The sequence below is a fragment of the Panthera uncia genome, chromosome A2, assembly GCF_023721935.1.
Source record: "Panthera uncia isolate 11264 chromosome A2, Puncia_PCG_1.0, whole genome shotgun sequence".
Classification (NCBI taxonomy): Eukaryota; Metazoa; Chordata; class Mammalia; order Carnivora; family Felidae; genus Panthera; species Panthera uncia.
Genome location: NC_064816.1, coordinates 126390584 through 126411400, shown reverse-complemented (window position 1 = coordinate 126411400; position 20817 = coordinate 126390584). Strand labels below are relative to the sequence as shown.

At 34.1% G+C, this 20817-nt stretch overlaps 1 protein-coding gene across 1 annotated transcript in view; it reads left to right on the top strand.

Moving 5' to 3' along the window:
* TMEM168 (transmembrane protein 168) overlaps nt 1–19930 on the top strand; it is a 32454-nt gene extending 12524 nt beyond the window's left edge. Inside the window, exons 3-5 of the mRNA XM_049641709.1 lie at nt 7573–7715; nt 10275–10549; nt 16782–19930. Coding sequence (XP_049497666.1) covers nt 7573–7715; nt 10275–10549; nt 16782–17329 — 966 coding nt within the window. The 3' untranslated portion in view covers nt 17330–19930. The remainder of the gene's footprint in view (nt 1–7572; nt 7716–10274; nt 10550–16781) is intronic.
* The last annotated feature ends 887 nt before the right edge of the window (nt 19931–20817 follow it).

The following is a 20817-nucleotide window of genomic DNA, read 5'->3' as shown; positions in this document are numbered from 1 at the left end:
CAAATTCTTTTTAGCTAGAAAGCATTCTTTTAATTTGATGTTTCATCATTTCTGCCAGAACATTGTGAAGCAGGAGTACTTTTTTTTTTTTCTAAAACACCAACAATGGTCCTAATTTTGTTTTTCTTGAAGTAAAAACAAAGTATTTCATCTTTCCCCTGGATGATATTCCAGCTTTGAAAAATCTTTAAAAATTTTAATGACCGGAGAGAATGTTTTCCATTTTAATAATAAGACTTACCATTTATTAACTGTTTTCTATGTGCTCTACACCATTCTGTGTACTTTGTGTGTTCATTTAATTCTCATGACACTCTGAGATAGGTACCGTTATGATTCCCATTTCATAGATAAGCATGATTGAGAGGTTAGGAAACTTCCTCAAGGCTGCAGAGCTGGTATGAATCCAGGCAATCTGCCTTCACAGCTCTTAACCACTTTACTTAGTTCCATATATTTTTAGAGTTGGAAATGAGCATAGAGATTATTTAATGTAATCTCTTTATTTTGCCCATGGGAAAAGTAAGATTCAGTAGACTGAGTTTGATTCCCATACCACTGTTGTTTCACCTTTATTAGGGTTGTAGTGGAAAAAATGTCTATTTTTGCTGTTTCTATTTTGAGATACTCAAAAGAAGAAAAAATATAAGATTTCTAATGCATTTAGAGAACTTTAACTCTACATCAATATCTCCTATCAGCAATAGTCATTTAGTTGAAAAAATAATCATCTTTGAGATTTCTGCTGGCGTGCTCATAATGACTTGATTTCAATTTGAAAATGCTTCACTGCAAATTACAGCTACCATTTATTGTACTAGCCATATTTCACATATTTCTAATCTGTAGTATAAGCTCACAAAATAAATATTAGTCCCCTTTTATAGATTGAGACTCAAAGGTTAATTAATTTGTTCAGGTACACACAGATGGTACATGGCTGAGCTAGGATTGAACCAAAGTCTAACTCCAAAGCTTGAGCCCTTTCCACTAGACCCTATTGCCTCTGTATAAAGAAATCACTTGACTTTAAAACTGTGAAGTAGCTTTCCTAATGTTCTTAAAATTTCCTGTACTGAACACATTTTTGGAGGTTGCCTATTATTTCTTAAATATGGGTTTGTCACATTAAAAGGCATAATACCTCTATTAATATAGTGTTTCTTAGTTGGAATTCCATTTTCCTTAGATTTCCATGTACACTGTTTACTAAATCTGGTTTACTTAATGTGGCTGCTACAAAAATACCTCTGAACGTTAATTTTATCTCTTATGTAAATGCCATATTTTTAAAAATGAAATTCCAACATTGATATCTGTATACTGCATAAAGAGATTTGGTTCCTATTATCTGAGAAATTTTATGATATGAAATGGTTGAATATTTTGACCATGACTTGAAAGCCTAGCTGAATAGAGAATAGCTAGTTACTATTTTTATACAAAGGATATTACTTACAGTTTATTGGTCTGCTAGTATGTTCAGATTCTATCTGCTTTAAAATTTGAATCATGTCCTATAGTTTGATAGTGTCCATAGGGTGATTCGGAGAAACAAAGCCTGAAAAGTACCTACACTTAAAAGTTTTGATTGGGTAAGTTGATCATATTTATTACAGGGAGTTGTTTAAAATATAAGAATATACCAAGAGTCACAAATGCCTTTTAGGTTGAAGCTGTAAACGTTTGCATGCCAGTAAAATTGAAGCTTTCTGAAAATGGCACGTGGCTAAAACATCCTAAATATATTTTTTCTCCCCTTGGACATATTTGCCATCTGTGAAGACTGCTAATATTTTTGTGTTGCCAAACTGCTCACTTTTATTTGTGTATGTTATCTTGATAGTATATTTAATACTGTTTTTTTCTAAGCTTGCTTACTCAAAATAACCTAATAAAAATGTTTAATGATTTTTTTGTCAAATTTGACTTTTAAAAATTAAAGACAATATAAAATTACCAGTTTTCTAAGATTATAAAAACAGATCATCTGTTGTATGCAAACCATCTGTGATCAGTAAACCTCTAAATATCTGCTTATTTAGCTCTATTATATTAAATATTATCAGTGTTGTATAACTGACATGAGAGTGTTGAATAACATCACTATCAGTTAACATTTTAATTGGAATTTTAAATTATTTAATAAGGCTTCCTACTTAAGGTATACACAGACTGGCAATTGAAGTTTATCATTACTGTAGTTCATTGTTAAATTATAAACTGTTCAATGCAATGCTTTTTTCTAACGGTAAAACTATATTTTAATTTCACAATAAAAATCTTAGATTTATAAAATTCTTTAAGGTAATTCAAAAGAAGTCAGTGATAACCATTGGTATTGTATACACATGAATATTTAAACAAAGGGTAGTCTCTACCCTTGACAAGATTTGATAAATAAGGCCAAACTTAAATATTTCTCGGTCAGCTTTCGGAAATGGAAATTTCCATTCTTTTCACTGTAGGAAATAGGAAAGATGCGGAGATAGAAGGTTAATAAGTAGCCTTAACTAAAGAAAAATGTTTTGATTAAACAAAATGAGAATTGAACAATTTTTTTCTTTTTTTCTTTTTTTTTTTTTTTAGAGAGAGAGAGAGAGAGCTCCTGCAAGCCAGGGAGGGGGAAAGGGAGAGGGAGAGAGAGAATCTTAAGCCTGACATGGGACCCTATCTCAGGAACCATGACATCATGACCTAAGCCAAAATCAAGAGTTGGACTTAAGAGCTTAACCAGCAGAGCCACCCAGGTGCCCCAAGTTAACATTTTTTGATGGTATAACATTCTCTTACAATTTGCAGTGTCAAAGTTTAGTTCCCAACTCTAGAATATCAAATCCCTTATTTATGAATTATCTTTAATATGTATTTCTGTATGTCCTGAAATTTCCTAGTAACTTAGTACAAAAAGGCTGCTTACACACCTGAACTTCTCATCCTTCTAAAATCTATCCTGATTTTAGGAAAAATGTATAGGAAATTTTTTTTAAGAGGGTGATATTTTTTTCTAATTCTCTTTTTTAAATCCTTTAATTATGTCTGTATAGTAAAATAAATAAATCAACATACCTGCAAGAATTTTGAGTAGACCAGTTTTATTTGGCCAGAAGATCTTTTTTTTAAGATTTTTTTTAATGTTTATTTTTGAGAGAAAACTAGTGGGGAAGAAGCAGAGAGAGAGAGACAGACAGAATCTAAAGCGAGAGAGAGACAGACAGAATCTAAAGCAGGCTCTGTATTGCCAGCACAAAGCTGGATGTGGTGCTCAAACCCATGACCCATGAGATCGTGACCTGAGCTGAAGTCAGACAACTGACTGAGCCACCCAGGCGCCCCAAGCCAGAACATCTTTTAATATGTGCCTTAAATAAGTGAGACAAATACCGTATGATTTCACTTACATGTGGAATCTAAACAAATCAACAAAACTACAAGACTCTTAAATATAGAGAAAAAATTGGTAGTTGCCACAGGGCAAGTGAATGGTGGGGGTATGGGCAAAATGGATGAAAGGGATTAAAAGGTACAAACTTCCAGTTATAAAATAAGTAAGTCACAGAGATGAAAAGTATAGCACGGAGAATATAAATAATATTGTGAAAATGTATGGTGATAGATGGTGACTACACTTACTCTGGTGAGCACTGAATAATGTATAGAATTGTCAAACCACAGTGTTGTACACCTGAAACTAATATAACACTGTAGGTCAATTATATTTTAATAAATTTTTTAAATGCCTCTAAAAAAAAGAAAATGTATGCCTTTAGGCAGCAATGCACTTTCCTTTAGAATCTTTACCACTATTTATCACAGCTGCTTCACATAATCCTGAAGGTGTTTATGACCCTTGCTATAAATGGTAACATAGTGAATTAGTTTCTTATATTACCATCTTGATCAGAAAAGTACGAGTTACATAAAGTTAAAGGTAGAAATAATAAAGTTGTCATATATTGGTCATGTTATTTAGTAATTCTTTTATATGAATGGCTGACAAAATGTAGAAGTAATCCTTTGATCAATTAAACCCCTGTACACAAAAGATTTTTTGTTATACCGGAGCAACATATGCAGTAAATGTTTGGAAAATAAGAAAGAAATGAAATTATTAGTATTTGTAGATAAGATGACTACCCGGCAAACCGAAGAGCAAACTGAAAAATCAGGTGAAAATGCTGTAGTAATAGTTGTGAGAATTGTACTGCATCTTTAACATTGTAAACTCTCTCATAAAAGGTTGATTTGGTTGATAGAGTTATCATTAACCTAGCCAGTATAAAAACTGTGTAAATTCTCTTGGAATTGTATAATATAAGTACTATAAGAAGAAATAAATGGTGTATAGTGAGAATATATATGTTTAATACTATTCAGGTAGCAAATAATAACATGTAAATATAAAAAAACAATCAATATCCTAGAAGTCAGTAATCAGAAAATGCAATAGAAATCATTCCACTCATAGAACAACAAACATGTGGTGCCTGAGTGGCTCAGTTGGGTAAGCATCTGACTCTTGGTTTTGGCTCAGGTCATTATCTCACAGTTTGTGGGTTCAAGCCCCATGTGGGGCTCTGCACTGACAACACAGAGCCTGCTTGGGATTCTCTCTGCCTCTCTCTGCCTCTCCCCCTTGCTCATAAGTGCTCTCCCTCTAAATTGATAAATAGGCTTAAAAAAAGAACAATAAACATAAAACGCCTAGAAATAGATTTAAAAGAAACTTATGACATTTTTACAAAGAAATAGAAAACTCCAGTGAAGGTTTTGAAAGAAGACTTGAATAAATGAAAATACACGTCATACCTTCTGGGATAGTAATACTCAACACTGGGCCCTGTGGACATGTTAGTGGAGGAAAGTTTAAATCTGAACTGCACTTCTATTTCCATCAAGAGGAGCAAGTCAGTCTAGAACTTCAGAGGTGGGGTCTCTGGTAAATTACCTCCCATTTTAAGATGACACACTGAAGGAAAAGCGTGAAGCTGTGTACATTACAGGGTGCTCATGAATTTGTATCCTGACCTTGTGTTCTGTTAGTGATGGGACCTGGATTAAGTGGTCCAATCTGGATTAAGATACGTAGTTGTAATAGCCCCAGCTCCCTGGAAGGAACCAACAAAAATCCTCTTGGAGAAAGTGGATTATTCTAGGCCTGAAATATATGTGTGTGTATTTTTGCATACAGTGTCCTGCTCAGAAATATAACCAGGGACACACACACATGGTATCAAGAGCAAGAAACAGCAGGACCAACAGACAGATGACCAAAAAGTCTTGTGATCATGGAATTCTCAAACACAGAAAACCATCATATTTACAAAGCTGGAAAAAGCAAAGATAGTACATAAAGTTGGAAACTATAAAATAGTGACAAGGCAGACTTAAAAATAGCAAGTTTTAGAATCCTAAAAATACCTGAAATTAATTCATTGCGCAAGACTAACGTTAGATAAAGCTGAAGTGAGCATTAGTGAATTCAAAGATACATTTCAGAAGAAGCTATGCAAGAAGGAGCACAAAAGAAAAATAGGGAACACACAGAGGAGTAAGTCTCAAAAAAGGATACAATGAGAAGGTCTCTATTTTATTGGAGTCCCAAAAGAAAGGAGGAAATAAAGGCCAAAGGAAATATTTGAAAGGACAAAAAGACCAGTGGAACAGAAAAGAGTACAAAAACAAATCCCAGAATACTTGATTTATGATAGAAACATCACTGTAGAATAATGTGAAATGGTTGAGATTTTTTGGGTAATTCAGTGTACAGTTAGAAAAAAGTGAAGTTGATTATAATCAAACAAAAATCAATTACATTTGGATTACAGGCCAAAAAATGCAAAGGTCAAGATAATAAAGCCATTAAAGGGTAATGTAAAATAATCTTCTTGACCTTTGGGTGGAGAAAGATTTAACTTACACAAAATGACATTACAATTAAAAACATGCTAAGCAAAAAACAGCATTAAGGGGAGGAGAAAGGCATTTGCCATATATCCCAAAAAAGTCTTACCTAAAACATACTGAGAGCAAAACAAATCTGTAAATAATAAAAAGGCAGTCCCATGGAAAAAGGGGCAAAATAGTTAACACTTCACCGAAGATGAAACTTAAATTATCAAAGGGATTTAAAATAATAATCAGAGAACTCAATACTTATTCTGGTTTTATTACAATAGAAAATTAAAAGGAATCTAGCAATAGGGATTCAGCTAATTAAAATTTTATACATATGATAGTAATGCCATTTCTTCTTTACACATGATGTAGAATTTATTAATAGGCTTACAATATATTAGAAAGTTTACAGAATATTATCCTACGTTGGTAAAAAAAATGAATATATATATTGTGTGAAGTCCGATAATATTTTAAAAAGCATGTGTAGAGGACAGTATTTGCAATGATTTTAATCACTTATCCTTTTACTTATTTGTGTTTTCTAATGTTTCTAAATTGAGCATGTACTATATTTTATGTAATTGAGAACACACAATGTACCAAAAATAGGGTATTATATCTGTTTTTCGATTATGGGAATCACCTATTTTTTTATTAAAATTCTGATGGAATCAATCATCTGTTAGCATTAGAAAAATGTGTGTTCATGCACAGAAGCACAGAACCGTATATAATATGTCCAGCAGCAACACAGAAAGAATGTGGAATAATATCAGTGTTGTAAAGCTGTAGATCAGGACCCAGTGACTGTCATCCTTCCATTTTCTTTTCACTTAAATGGGTCCTTTATTTATTTGTTTATTTTTTATATCAGTGACTACCCAATCTTGCCTCCTCTTTTTAATATTTCTTACTGCCTGCCTTTTTCTCTTCGGCTTTTAGGATGCTTAAATACCCTTTATATATGACATATTATGTATATGCATATTTATAACATACGTAATATATATGAATATATTTTTAATATATATTACACTTTTTTTTTACAGTTTTGTATTTACAGTCTAGAGCTTTTAAAAGGAAAACTTAAAAAGTTTAAATATAAGAATGGGGTTCATTTTGATAGCTTTAGAATCTTAAGTTTTCTGTAAGATTTTACTCACTTAATTTTGAACTTTTCACAGGAAAAACAAGCCCTTTCTAAAGTAACTTTTCTGATAAAGTAATGGAGTATATTATTTGAAAGGCAGCTATGCTCAGCACTACCACCAATGCTTGAATATGTTATTTGAAAAGTGACTAAGAGCATGTGGTTTTTAACAGGAAGGGATTTGTTTTCTGGCTTTTTGTGTCATATCAAGAAGGTTACATTTGTGTTCTCTTTTTTAGTTTGGGTGGGATATTACCTGACAAATTAAAAAAATATGATGTGCCATATTTGCTTTGCCACAACTTCCAGGAAGCTTCAAGATTAATTTAGGTTTCATTGCTCATCCATATATACTTCTCTGCTTCAACTTCTAACTGTTTTTAGGCTATTGATTATTCTTTTAATCTTATTTGGAAATAGGGAAAATATATAAATATGCATGTATATAAATATATGTACATATGCACACACATAAGTGCAGTCACACACTGTATAAACATGCTGTTTTAAATTTCTTTTAGACAACAAATGGAATCTTCCTGAGCATGTTTCTGATAGTTTTACCATTGGAATCCATGGCTCATGGACTCTTCCATGAATTAGGTAACTGTTTAGGAGGAACATCTGTCGGATATGCTATTGTGATTCCTACCAACTTCTGCAGGTATAGTAATCTAGTATAATTTTCCTAATATTTGTATGAATATGAATATAAAATGTGATAGCTCATTTTTTCAAATGTGTAATATTTTCAAAATATAATACTCTTGCAGTTCTTTTTAATTTACCCCAAATGTTTAAAAACTTGTATTTATTCTTGGTAATGATATAATCTTCAGGGTCCAGTTAAAAAAAATTTTTTTATAAATGTGATTAGCTTATATTTGAGCTAAAAATGAGAAGATATGATTGTTCTAAGAAAAGGTCCTACCCTTTCTTTAGAAAAGGTCCTACCCTTTCTTGTTTAGGAAAATGTCCTGTGAAACAACATGGTGAAATTTAATAGATGTATACGGGACCTGAGAGCCCTAAATTCTAGTTCTGTGTTACCCTAGGCAAATCACAACTTCTCTGAACTTCAGTGTCCTTATCTAAAATGCAAACAGTAATACCTATTCTTCCCATCTTAGAGGAATGCTATGAAGAGCTAATGAGAATATGAATGCAGAAACAGTATGCCCGTTGGAAACTGGCATACAAATACCAGGAATTCAGGAAATTGGCAATGAAGTTAAACATATTTCTTTGAGGGGTGCCTCAGTGGCTCAGTCAGTTGAGCGTCTGATTTTGGCTCAAGTCATGATCTCACGATCCGTGAGTTCAATCCCCACGCCAGGCTCTGTGCTGACAGCTCTGAGTGTGGAGCCTGCTTTGGATTCTGTGTCTCCCTCTGTGTCTGTCCCTGCATGCACATGCTCTCTCTCTTTCTCTCTCAAAAATAAGTAAGCATTAAAAAATTTTTTTAAACATACTTGATTGTAGTTTTATTCCAAACATAATTCTTGTCCCTAAATGTGTAGCAAATTGGTTTAATCTGTAAAAATTGCTACATTAAAATATTTTTCATAGTTAAGTACCTTGGAAATAGAAAAAAATAGTTCTTTGCTTTTTTTTTTAATGTTATTTATTTGTTTTGAGAGACAGAGTGTGAGTGTGTGTGCAAGGAGGGGATGGGTAGAGAGAGCGGGAGAGAATCCCAAGCAGGTCCTGTGCTGTCAGCACAGAGCCTGACCTGGAGCTCAATCTCACAAACCAGTAAGATCATGACCTGCGCCCATATCAAGAGTCAGACTCTTAACCAGGCACCCCTCTTTGCTGTTGATGTGTTTTGACCACCAAGTATTCTTCATACTTTCCATGGTGGCTTTTAGGGTGGGGTAGGGGGAAGACTTGAAATAAAAAATTGATTTCAAATATTTGACATAAAAACCAAAAATAGACTATTTGTAGTAAACATTTTCCTCCATGTTAAAGGCTTTATAAAATTGCAAATTCTTGGGGCGCCTGGGTGGCTCAGTTGGTTGAGCTTCCGACTTCGGCTCAGGTCATGATCTCACGGTCTGTGAGTTCGAGCCCCGCGTCGGGCTCTGTGCTGACAGCTCAGAGCCTGGAGCCTGCTTCGGATTCTGTGTCTCCCTCTCTCTCTGCCCCTCCCCCGCTCATGCTCTGTCTCTCTCTGTCTCAAAAATAAACATTAAAAAAAAAATTGCAAATTCTTTGAGAAGTAAAAGAAATAGATTTAAAAGGGTCCCATAAAGAAGTGACAGCTCAGCAGAGAGAATATGTGGAAGTAGTAATTTGCACAGATTTTTATTCTAATTTTTGTTAATGTGTTGCTTATTCTTTTACTTTTTGATTGCTAAGTGTTACAAATACAAAATAAGAACAAAATGCCTTATTATTTTAATGAAAACTAGTGTTATTTGAATATTATTGATAATACCTGCAGCAAAATGTAAAGTTTTCAAAATTACTTAAATTCCTTTTCTGGATGGGAGTGATGATTTTTTTTTTCCACTTCAATATTGATATTATTTTGATTCTTGTAGCCTTAAGACTTGGTTTATCATCTTTACTAGAGTACCATTTTATGTTTGTTCTAGGATCAGATCTGTCTTTAGTTAGTGTTCAGTAGTATAAGGCAATGGACCGAAATTTTAATAATTGTTTTAAAATGCCATTTACTAACAGATACTTTCTTCTGTCATTCATGTTCCTTAAGTTAGTAGAACTTGAATGCATTTTATAAAGACTGTGTCTTTTTTCAATATAGAAATAAAAAACATATTGCTTCCTTACTTTGTTAAAATTTTTTTCTCAAGGAAAAAAGTTCTTTCGTTATAGTTCCCATGTGGGTGTTCTTAAAACACAGGGTAAAATCAATATAATCTTACTTTTAGAAAGTCTTATTCAATTATCAGTCATTTGGGAAAAGGATATGACTATAGAACAAAGAATAGTATTGTCAACATTTGGATATCTTTTCCTAGCTTTCAGTTTGGTGATTATTTTAATCGTTAAAAATGTAACTTTTAGAAACTAGCCTTTGATGTTCAAGCTTAATTCTTAGCACTGTAGGAACTTTAGAAAAGATGATAACTAAACTAAAAAAGTTATCAGCAACTATTACGATTCTTAATTATAAATGAAGAATAAGAATGTAATATAGAATGAACATTCTTTAAACACCAAAATCATCTTTTTTTTTTTTTTTTTCCTTCAGTCCTGATGGTCAGCCAACACTTCTTCCACCAGAACATGTACAGGAGTTAAATTTGAGGTCTACTGGCATGCTCAATGCTATCCAAAGATTTTTTGCATATCATATGATTGAGACCTATGGATGTGACTATTCCACAAGTGGACTGTCCTTTGATACTCTTCATTCCAAACTGAAAGCTTTCCTTGAACTTCGGACTGTGGATGGACCTAGACATGATACATATGTTTTGTATTACAGTGGGCATACCCACAGCACAGGAGAGTGGGCTCTTGCAGGTAAATGCACCTCTGGCAATTTCACTTTTAGGAAGATAGACCTATTTGTGGAAATATACCCTTCACACTCAAACATTAAATTTCCAAAATTCTTCATTTTCTACTTCACAGTTTACTAAGTATACATAGAACTTTTTTTTTCTTTAGCATACCTGTTTAGCATAATATTAATAATCTCTATAAAGGATTTGAGAATTATGTCTTGTATTGATTAGGAGAAAAAAGATCTGCTTAATCTGAGACTTATTGTCAGTTTCCCTTTAACGTATTTTCAGAATTATTAAATACAGTTACATTTTTCAGAAGCTGATTAACTTGACTAGTAGTTCTAAGTCTTTAAATGTTATGGAAATTGATTTCCAAGTCTTTAAATGTTAGTTCTGCACACATCCAGTTTTGTTTATGTTAGAAAGCTCACCAGGATTTTATTTTATTTTTATTTTTATTTTTTTTTTAATTTTTTTTTTCAACGTTTTAATTTATTTTTGGGACAGAGAGAGACAGAGCATGAACGGGGGAGGGGCAGAGAGAGAGGGAGACACAGAATCGGAAGCAGGCTCCAGGCTCCGAGCCATCAGCCCAGAGCCTGACGCGGGGCTCGAACTCACGGACCGCGAGATCGTGACCTGGCTGAAGTCGGACGCTTAACCGACTGCGCCACCCAGGCACCCCTCACCAGGATTTTAAATAACAGGCTATGTGATATGGTGGGAGTAGCACTTAGGTCAGGAGACCTTGGTTCTGGCCCTGATTTTGCCACAACAGTGTTATTTTTGACAAGTTACCTAACTTCCCTCAGTTTCAGTTTTCACATCTGTAAAATGAGGGAGTAATCCTAAATCTCCCTGCCAAGGGTAAAATGAGATCTATTTTATATGTAAATTTGTTCATTGGGCTTTCTAACTAGATTAGAGAGCATGTAAGTCATGGGCTTTGTCTTATGAATTATTTGCACCTAGCACAGATCCTTGCGTGTACTAGGGATCCTTAAGTAACTGATAGATGGATGAAATCATTGAATCAATCATGAAGAAGAGTAATTTTCTTATTTTATGTTAGAAATAGTTCTTCTAGAACTTAATTATATCCTGCTTTTTCTCATAAATATTATAGATGTTTTATACTAAGAACATGTACAAATAGGAAAATAGTGGGGCGCCTGGGTGGCTCAGTTGGTTGGGTGTCCAACTTCGGCTCAGGTCACGATCTCACTGCTCGTGGGTTCGAGCCCCGCGTTGGGCTCTGTGCTGACAGCTTGGAACCTGGAGCTTGCTTTGGCTTCTGTGTCTCCCTCTCTCTCTCTGCTCCTCCCCTGCTCGTTCTCTCTCTCTCTCTCTCTCTCTCACTCTCTCAAAAACAAACAGCAAAAAAAATTTTTTTTAAAATAAAGTAGTAAAATAGACCTAACATAAGTAGAAACTGATGTTCAGATGCAGGACTTACATAAACAAGTATTGTGGAAGGACAAAGGCAGAGCTCCCAACACAACTCCAGAAGAAAGGGAACAAACTCAAGGTTTAAAATAGAGCTGATTTTAAACCATCATGGTCTTACTAATTTCATGCCAGATTTATAACCAGGGTTTTATCATAAAAGTATTGTTGTAATTTTTAGTTTTACAAGTAAATATTTAATAACTTAATGGCTGTCTAGGAGTAAAGGCAAAATTTATTGGGCACATTTGAAGCATAGTTACTATGCTTGGTACTTGATATACGTTAGATTTAATCTTTACTTGAAATACTTTGAGGTAAGTACTGTCACCTCTGTCACTTCGTTTTTCAAAGAATAAAATGAAAGCTTAAAGTTGTTACCTATCTCTGGTCATACAACTGGTAAGTGGGGGCACTATGATTCAAATCCAGACCTGCTTTGCCCATAAAATATGTTTTTCCCCATTGTACCATGTGCTGCCAGAGACAAAAACCATTAAGGTAGAGAAATTGCATGTTTTGGTTAAGTACGTATTTTTGTTAGCATCGTTCATCCATTTTTGAAATACTGTAGAAGAGGGTAGTCAACATCAAAGTTAGTTGAATATAGTTTGTGCAGTATTTTACTTGACCTTTTAACTTTTTAGAACTCAATGTAGAAAACCCCTTTTTAACCTTTATGACTATTTTAATTCTAGGGAAAGTATAGCATTCTGTGTACTTTCCTTAGAGCACAGGAGAAAAAGTTCTATTCAATTCAAAAATCTTGACAGAAATAGAATTTCAGAGTTAAAACTACAGATTGATTATTGAAAACTTATTGCAAGGCTTATAATAATAAACTCTTCCCAAATCAAATGAGGAAAAAGGCATAATTTTGGTGGTCATGCATGTATCCTTATTTTTAAGTATTTTAAAAAAGTAATATAAAAAGTAAGCTTGTATGTGTACATAAAGGATTTATTAGTAAAAACATTTTTTCAGAAAGTTTCTATTTTTCCTCTTAAATCTTTTAAAATTTATTTCAAGTATCTTTTATTTTTTAATTTTTTTTGATGTTTATTTTTGAGAGAGAGAGAGAGACAGAGACAGAGCAGTCGCGGGGGAGGGGCAGAGAGAGAGGGAGATACAGAACCCAAAGCAGGCTCCAGGCCCTGAGCTGTCAGCACAGAGCCTGACGTGGGGCTTGAACTCATGGACCACGAGATCATGACTTGAGCTAAAGTCGGATTTCAACTGACTAAACCACCCAGGTGCCCCTCAAGTATCTTTTAAAAGATGTCTTTAGAAATAAATTCTAGAGGCGCCTGGGTGGCGCAGTCGGTTAAGCGTCCGACTTCAGCCAGGTCACGATCTCGCGGTCCGTGAGTTCGAGCCCTGCATCAGGCTCTGGGCTGATGGCTCGGAGCCTGGAGCCCGTTTCCGATTCTGTGTCTCCCTCTCTCTCTGCCCCTCCCCCGTTCATGCTCTGTCTCTCTCTGTCCCAAAAATAAAAAAATAAAAAACGGTGAAAAAAAAAAATTAAAAAAAAAAAAAAAAAAAGAAATAAATTCTAGATGTTCAGTTCACTATTTATATCAGCTTTTTCTTTTCATAGAAAAAATTATAGACATCAAGATAAATAACATAGTCATCAGTGTTCTTAAATTCATTATGTGTTAGCAATAATTTATGAAGACTTAAAAACTCTATGGTATGGCTTTATTTTAGTTAAATGTCTAGCAGTTACATTCTGGAATGGTATCTTTATAATATTTTTTAAATTATGTCACCAGTAAGTTAACCATTATAGAATTCCTTTCTTAGCCAAGATTTATTCTTGTATGTGTAACTTTCTTTGTTGGAGACATTATTGTAAAAAGTGGAAAAACACAATGGAGAAAGCACCACTTAAGATGGCTTTACCTTCTCCAAGAGGGGTAGGTGTAGGTTCGTCCCTAATTCGGCAACTTTATACTCTCTCAGCTTGAGGCACCAAGCCCATAGGTAACCAGGTCGAACCAGGGGCAGAGGCAGAGCCTTCCTTTCAGTCAGTTCCTGCCCTGGGCTGCCAGAGACATAGCACTCAAAAGCAGATAGTACTCAAAAATAGTACTGAGCACCCCTGCTCTGAGGAAAATGCTTTAATCCATTCCACCCCACGTGACAAAGAACTTTAAGCCCTGAGAATTTATTAATAGTTGTCTTTCTAAAAACCTGTAAAATAGGAAACATCATGACTGGATTTTACCTGAGTTAGCAAGTTAAGAGCAGGTCCAGAACTAAATACCATTCTGAAAAAGAAAATTTGTGTTTGCCCTTATATCACATACCTTTACTCAAAGTGCTTCTTAGAATATGTAGTCTTCTTACATTTATGGGGTTTCATAATATGAACCTGATATTTTTGCCTCTTTGTTTGAGGGTAAAAAACAATTAATATAATGACCAGAGAGAAATAAATGGAAAAAAAAAAGTAGGTAATCTGTAAAGCAGTTTATCACCGATAAATAAAGTCTTTAAAAAAACAGTCTCAATTACTTTAACCGCATTAGATGGTTGTTAGCTGAGATAAATGTAAGTACTTTGCATCTGGGCCAAAAGCCAAATGCAACATAGATCCTATTTACAGGAGAGAGTAGAGCAAAAACAAAACAGAAGAGAAATATTCATTGAAAAGGCTTTAATGCTCCTTTAAATCTCTTATTGATATCTAAAGAGCATGTATATAAGAGAATTAGTGTAGAATGTGCATTTTAGAATATTTATTGAAATAGTTGTAGAAGGCAAGTTAGACAATGATGTTTTGTGGCAGATGGAATTTGTATAATAGCTCTTGTAATCTGTATCATTCCCTGATCTCTAGAGAAATTGAATAGAACTGGCAATAATGAAAAGTTAGTATTTCACCATATAATAAAAGGTATCTTCTGGAGCTCTCTGTGAAATAACACATTAGTAATATGTGGAGGGCATATATTGAAATAGTGTCTCTGAAATGATAAGCAGGAGTAGGATATCAATTCATGAAACAGCTTTTTCATTGTCAGAAGTCTAAGATACAGCAGGCTGAAAAGAAGAGTATTAATGATACATAAAGAATTTGTGCCCTGCGTCGGGCTCTGGGCTGATGGCTTAGAGCCTGGAGCCTGCTTCCAATTCTGTGTCTCCCTCTCTCTCTGCCCCTCCCCTGTTCATGCTCTGTCTCTCTCTGTCTCAAAAATAAATAAACGTTAAAAAAAAAATTAAAAAAAAAAAAAAGAATTTGTTATGCCCTGGCTTCAGAGGTCATATTACTCATGGAGTCCAAATTCTAAAGGATTCCCGCTCTCTCCAGTGTTGTCGTTTTGTTAGTTTCGCAAAGAGGATGGTTGCTCTAGGTAGAAATACGTATCTGAGGTTGTTGGAGCTTGTGCTAGTAAATTATACCATGTTAACATTTTTTTCTAATCATAAAAGTGACATATACGTAATGTGAAAATTGTGGAAAATACAGGAAAGTGTAACAAAAACCACCTAAAATCCAAACACCCAGCAATAACCACTGCAGCTATTGTTGTAGATAGACTTCCGTGTCATGCTTTTTCTCCTAGTATCATATTTTCTCATTATTAAAATGTTTCTATAAATACCATTTTATTATAAAACTCCCTCAGACTTTATTTTCATTCCCCTGGTTGTTTCAGATTTTACACTGTCTTAGCAGTGAGAGGAAGATCTTTATAAGTAATTTTTGTCCCCCTTTCTGCCCTTTCCTTAGGATAAATTCCTGGAATTTGAATGATTGTATTAATATTAATGTACCATTGAGACAGAGCCAGGAGTAGGGTGAGTGAGGATGGCAATTGCCTAGGGCACAAAACTTTAAGAAGATGCCAAAAATTAAATAGTCAAGATAGATAGTGTTTTAGAGCAATCTATCTAAAAATCAAAATTAACAAAAAAACCTATGTATAATGAACCAAATGTAAAAACTACTAGCTGTAAGGCAAATTTGCTTAGACCTTTCTGGGTATGTACATATATATATTTAAATCCTGTGTTGTTTTTCAGGTATAAAATGAATTTAAAAATCCATTCTAAACACACTCTTGGTACAGGTAGGAAAAGCGTTTCTTTTTCCTTAGGTAGGTGCCTACATACGCAGCAAGGTAACATTAATTTATCAGTGATGTAGAACAAGGGTCGACAGACTTTTTCTGTAAAGGGCCAGGTGTTTTTGGCTTAGTAGGTCCCAAGGTCCCTATTGTAACTGCTCAGCTCAGGCATTATAGAGCAAAAGCAGCCATAGACAGAATGTAAATGAATGTTATTTATGGAAATAATAATATGAAATTTAAGTCTCCTATGATTTGCACTGTCACAAACTTTTGTCTTTTGATTTTTAACCATGTAAAAATGTAAAATCCGTTCTTAGCTCTCAGGCCATACACACACAGGTGGCATACTGAATTCGCCCAGGAGCCATAATTTGCTGCCCCTGATGTAGAAGATTAGCTTTTAATTCTTATCACTAAATATTAATTTTATCACTAAATTTTAATTTTTTCACTAAATTGAACCTTAGAAAACAATTTTCTTAATTATAACATATCCCTTCTTTTAATGTAATAAGGATTTTTTTTTTTTTACCTGAAGTTGAAAGGTAAAACTTCTTTTTTTTTAAAAAAAGAAAAACTCCTCTAAAAGATACTTTAAAAGGAAGTTCCATCTATTTTTTTTTTTTTTTGCCTACATATTTAATTTCAAGGACTTAAAAAAAATATACCAAGAGGAGCCTTCAGAAATTATTATTCTGTTGAATTTTCTTTTGTTCACAGGTGGAGACATACTGCGCCTCGACACACTTTTAGAATGGTGGAGAGAAAAGAACGGTTCCTTCTGTTCTCGCCTCATTATCGTGTTAGACAGTGAGAATCCAACCCCTTGGGTGAAAGAAGTGAGAAAAATCAACGATCAGTACATTGCAGTCCAAGGAGCCGAGATGACAAAGACCATCGATATTGAAGAAGCTGACCCACCACAGCTGGGCGACTTCACAAAAGACTGGGTAGAATATAACTGCAACCCCAGTAATAACATCTGCTGGACCGAAAAGGGACGCACTGTGAAAGCGGTGTATGGTGTGTCAAAACGGTGGAGTGACTACACTCTGCACCTGCCAACGGGCAGTGACGTGGCCAAGCACTGGATGTTACACTTCCCTCGTATCACGTATCCACTAGTGCATTTGGCCAACTGGTTGTGTGGTCTGAACCTGTTTTGGATCTGCAAAACTTGTTTTCGGTGTTTGAAAAGATTAAAAATGAGTTGGTTTCTTCCTACTGTGCTGGACACAGGACAAGGCTTCAAACTTGTCAAATCTTAATCTGGAACCCAACGTGGAATATTACTGAGAGTTCATACTACCGGTCATCACTAACTTGCCATTTTTTGTATATTATTTTTTTATTTGTGAAAAATATCTTGCTACTTCTGTAGCTTGTTTCACTTTGTCTTTTCTCAAGTAATTATGGTGTATGTAAGATGTTGGGAATAAGCATTTTATCCTAAAGTATGTAAGGAGTCATAAATGCCGATGCTGTGTACATGCATAAGAGATGTTAAAAATAACAATGCACTTTGAGGAATGTTTGCATATGCCTCCGATTAGAAAGAAAACACTTGTCGATGCTCTGCAGTGGCCAGTGAAGAATTACTAATGCCTTATTTTCTAGGCATAGGTTAGAGAATGTAGACCAGACAGTTTGTTTCCTGTTATAAGTAAACTTTGAATTTGCTTACAAAAGATTATTTTTTTGTGAACAGTAGGCTTGGGTCCAAGACCATTTAAGAATTACAAGCTCTTAAAAAAGAATAAAGGAAGAAACGAGTGCACAAATGTACTTAGGGTCTACCACATTCAGATGTCTTGCTTGTGGCCTCTTACCAGTTTAGCAGTGAAGCCCAGATCACTGTTTAAGATCAAAACATTCTTCATGTAGGTAACTGTAAGAAGCTAGATGCCTACAAATTGCTCCTTCCTGCACTACCGTGGGGGCTCCGAAAGCACTGGCAATTTTAAGAGTTTTTCTCAGGGTAACAGTGTTTTAATGAACAATGTTTCCAGCTACAAATTTCCTCCAAATAAATTGTCTTCCCTTTCAAAAAGTAAACATTTAAAAGAAATTTAGCAGTTTCTCACTGATTTAGGCTATTTTCATTCTTCAGAAATGATTCTGATCTCTGTGGAGTTAATGCTATGTCATGAAAAATTGTTTTTCAAATCTTCCATTAGTGATGACATTTTTTCCTACTGAAAGTCAAAGGATTGGAAACAGGTCATTTTTTTTTCTTGTATACATGTAATGTATTATGTTAAAAAAAAGTGTTCATGTTGGCAATTTTAGTTATGCATAATGGTGTGGTCGTAATTTTTAAAACTTAATTCAGTGTTTTGTCTGATTAAAGCAGGCACTGATCAGGGTATCCCCTAAGAGGTAATTTACCTCCTATTCCCTTCCAAAAATTCTTACATTCTAAATTTTCATATCTGAGAAATAACAAGAGGGGAGTGGAATTAAATTAGGGGATAATCTAATCTTTGTTGTTTTAAGTAGTGTGACTTCTCACCATTGAAGCCATTTTTCCAGCCTCAGAGAGGGGAAATAATGCCTCTACCATTTTCTACCTGGTGACTTGAAAATTGAAGTTTTTGTTAGGTAGAAGTCACTTAGTGTCAGGGAACTTGTATACCACTATCTATGCAGCATTGTTACAGTCCGATTATTTCTGTGTTTAAAATAAGACTTTCCTAATGCTTTCAATAAAATATTAAAAATTAATTTTTCATGTAATGTGCAAAAACAGTTACTGAATGATTTTAATATATCAAAAGTGATAGTCATAAAAAATACCCATATATTAGAGTTCATGGTTGGTAGCAGGTTGATTTGAAGTTTTCCAATATTTGGTTATGTATTTGTATCAACATCCAAATGAAATAGTACAGCAGAAAAGACACGAATTAAAATTATGAGCTTATAGCTACAAAACAGTTAAATTAACGTTAAATAGAATCTTTTAAATTTCCAGGCCAATATTAAGCAAATTAACTTTAATTAAAGCTGTCTCTTTACTCTGAGAAAGCCAGATATAAAGGTATATATTCTGCATTCTTTATAACATAATCTCAAGATGGTACTAAAAATCAGATTCAAAAGGTAGCCTACAGATGACTTTACAGCCACAAAGATAATATTTTGATAGATAATTCTCTGTGACGAAAAAAGTTCTGAGCTAGAAATGTGACTTGAGCCAATTTGTTAACCACAAAGTTACAGAATATCCACTTTGATGAATTCTTCTCCTCAAACAAAAAACTATAAAATGACAAGAGGTAACATCCTAAATGAAAGCCACCATTTTAGAACATCAAAGTAACTGACAGTATGGAGAAAGTATTTATAGGAGGGATAGATTGGTTACTTTAACCCAAAGATTAAAAACTAGATCTGACAATTAATAAAGCCAATTTTCTTATGGCTTTCATTTTATATACCATATGTTTATGAAGAAGTTACTTGGAGTGGTAGGAATTATTTTAGAGCAAAACCATACCATCCCACTAAAAAACAGTTAACATGGAGATGTTTATCAACCTAACAATGACTCACTTTGTCTCCTTATATGATACATTGCTAAAACCACAAAAGCACTATCCCCTAAAAAATGTCTTTTAAAAAAGTGTATACTGTTCTGTGATGAATTAAGGAGTCAAGTTCTTCCTCTTCCTATAATTTTCAGTTACGCTATTATTTCATTAAAAAATTTTCAGTTTGCTCTGACTAAACTCTTCTCTGAGATATTTGGATTTATCTTTGCATAGCTTTCTATCTTGCTCTTCTTAATACATACAAAATTGTACAGAAGACCATTTTTATGACCATTGTTTTCATAAGTCTATTAAAAATTGCATTGCTGATTAAAATGCATTTATATTTAATGTGTTAGTGGGTAGATTTTTTTAAAGTAAAATCTTCATTAGAATCTATTTGTAACTATACATTTTGTTTGTAAATTTTGGTCTAAATATATTTGCTGTTTTGGGTACTGTCTTTTTATATGTATTCTTTCACATTTAGAGCTTAGGCTCCTCCAAAGTCATGTTCTACATTACCTTTCCACAGGTAATGTGACAGTTAACATTATGCCAGAAGAAAACGGTTTAAGAATGTGGTTAGGTATATTTCATAGAAAATGCTCGAAGGAGTTTGATATGTCAGTACCTTTGGGGCGCCTGGGTGGCTCAGTCGTTTGAGCGTCCAACTTCAGCTCAGGTCATGATCTCACAGCTCGTGAGTTTGAGCCCCACGTTGGGCTCTGTACTGAGGTCAGAGCCTGGAGCCTGCAGCCTGCTTTAGATTCTGTCTCCCTCTCTCTCTCTGCACCTAACCCACTAGCATTCTGTCTCTCTCTCAAAAATAAACATTGACAAATAAATAAAAGATATGTCAGTACTTTTGAACACCTCTATTGGAAACATACTAGATTATCCTCTCTTTTCAGGGAGAAGCTTATACATCTTGATATTTCTGGTACACAGTTAACCCAGAAGAGTGTCTTGCCCATAATAGGAGGTATTCAAGAAATATTTTTGAGCGAATTTAGAATCCTAAAGAGAAATTAGGATAACTTGATTGTATATTACTTAAGGTTCTTTATGATTTTAAGTGGATATTTTATCCAGATCCTCATTAAGTTGATAATTACTAAAGACTATTACAGAATCAGTGAAAGGAAAACATCTCACATTTTCTAAAATATATTTTTTCTTACTAAATAAACTCCATGCCCAATATGGAGCTCAAACTCGTG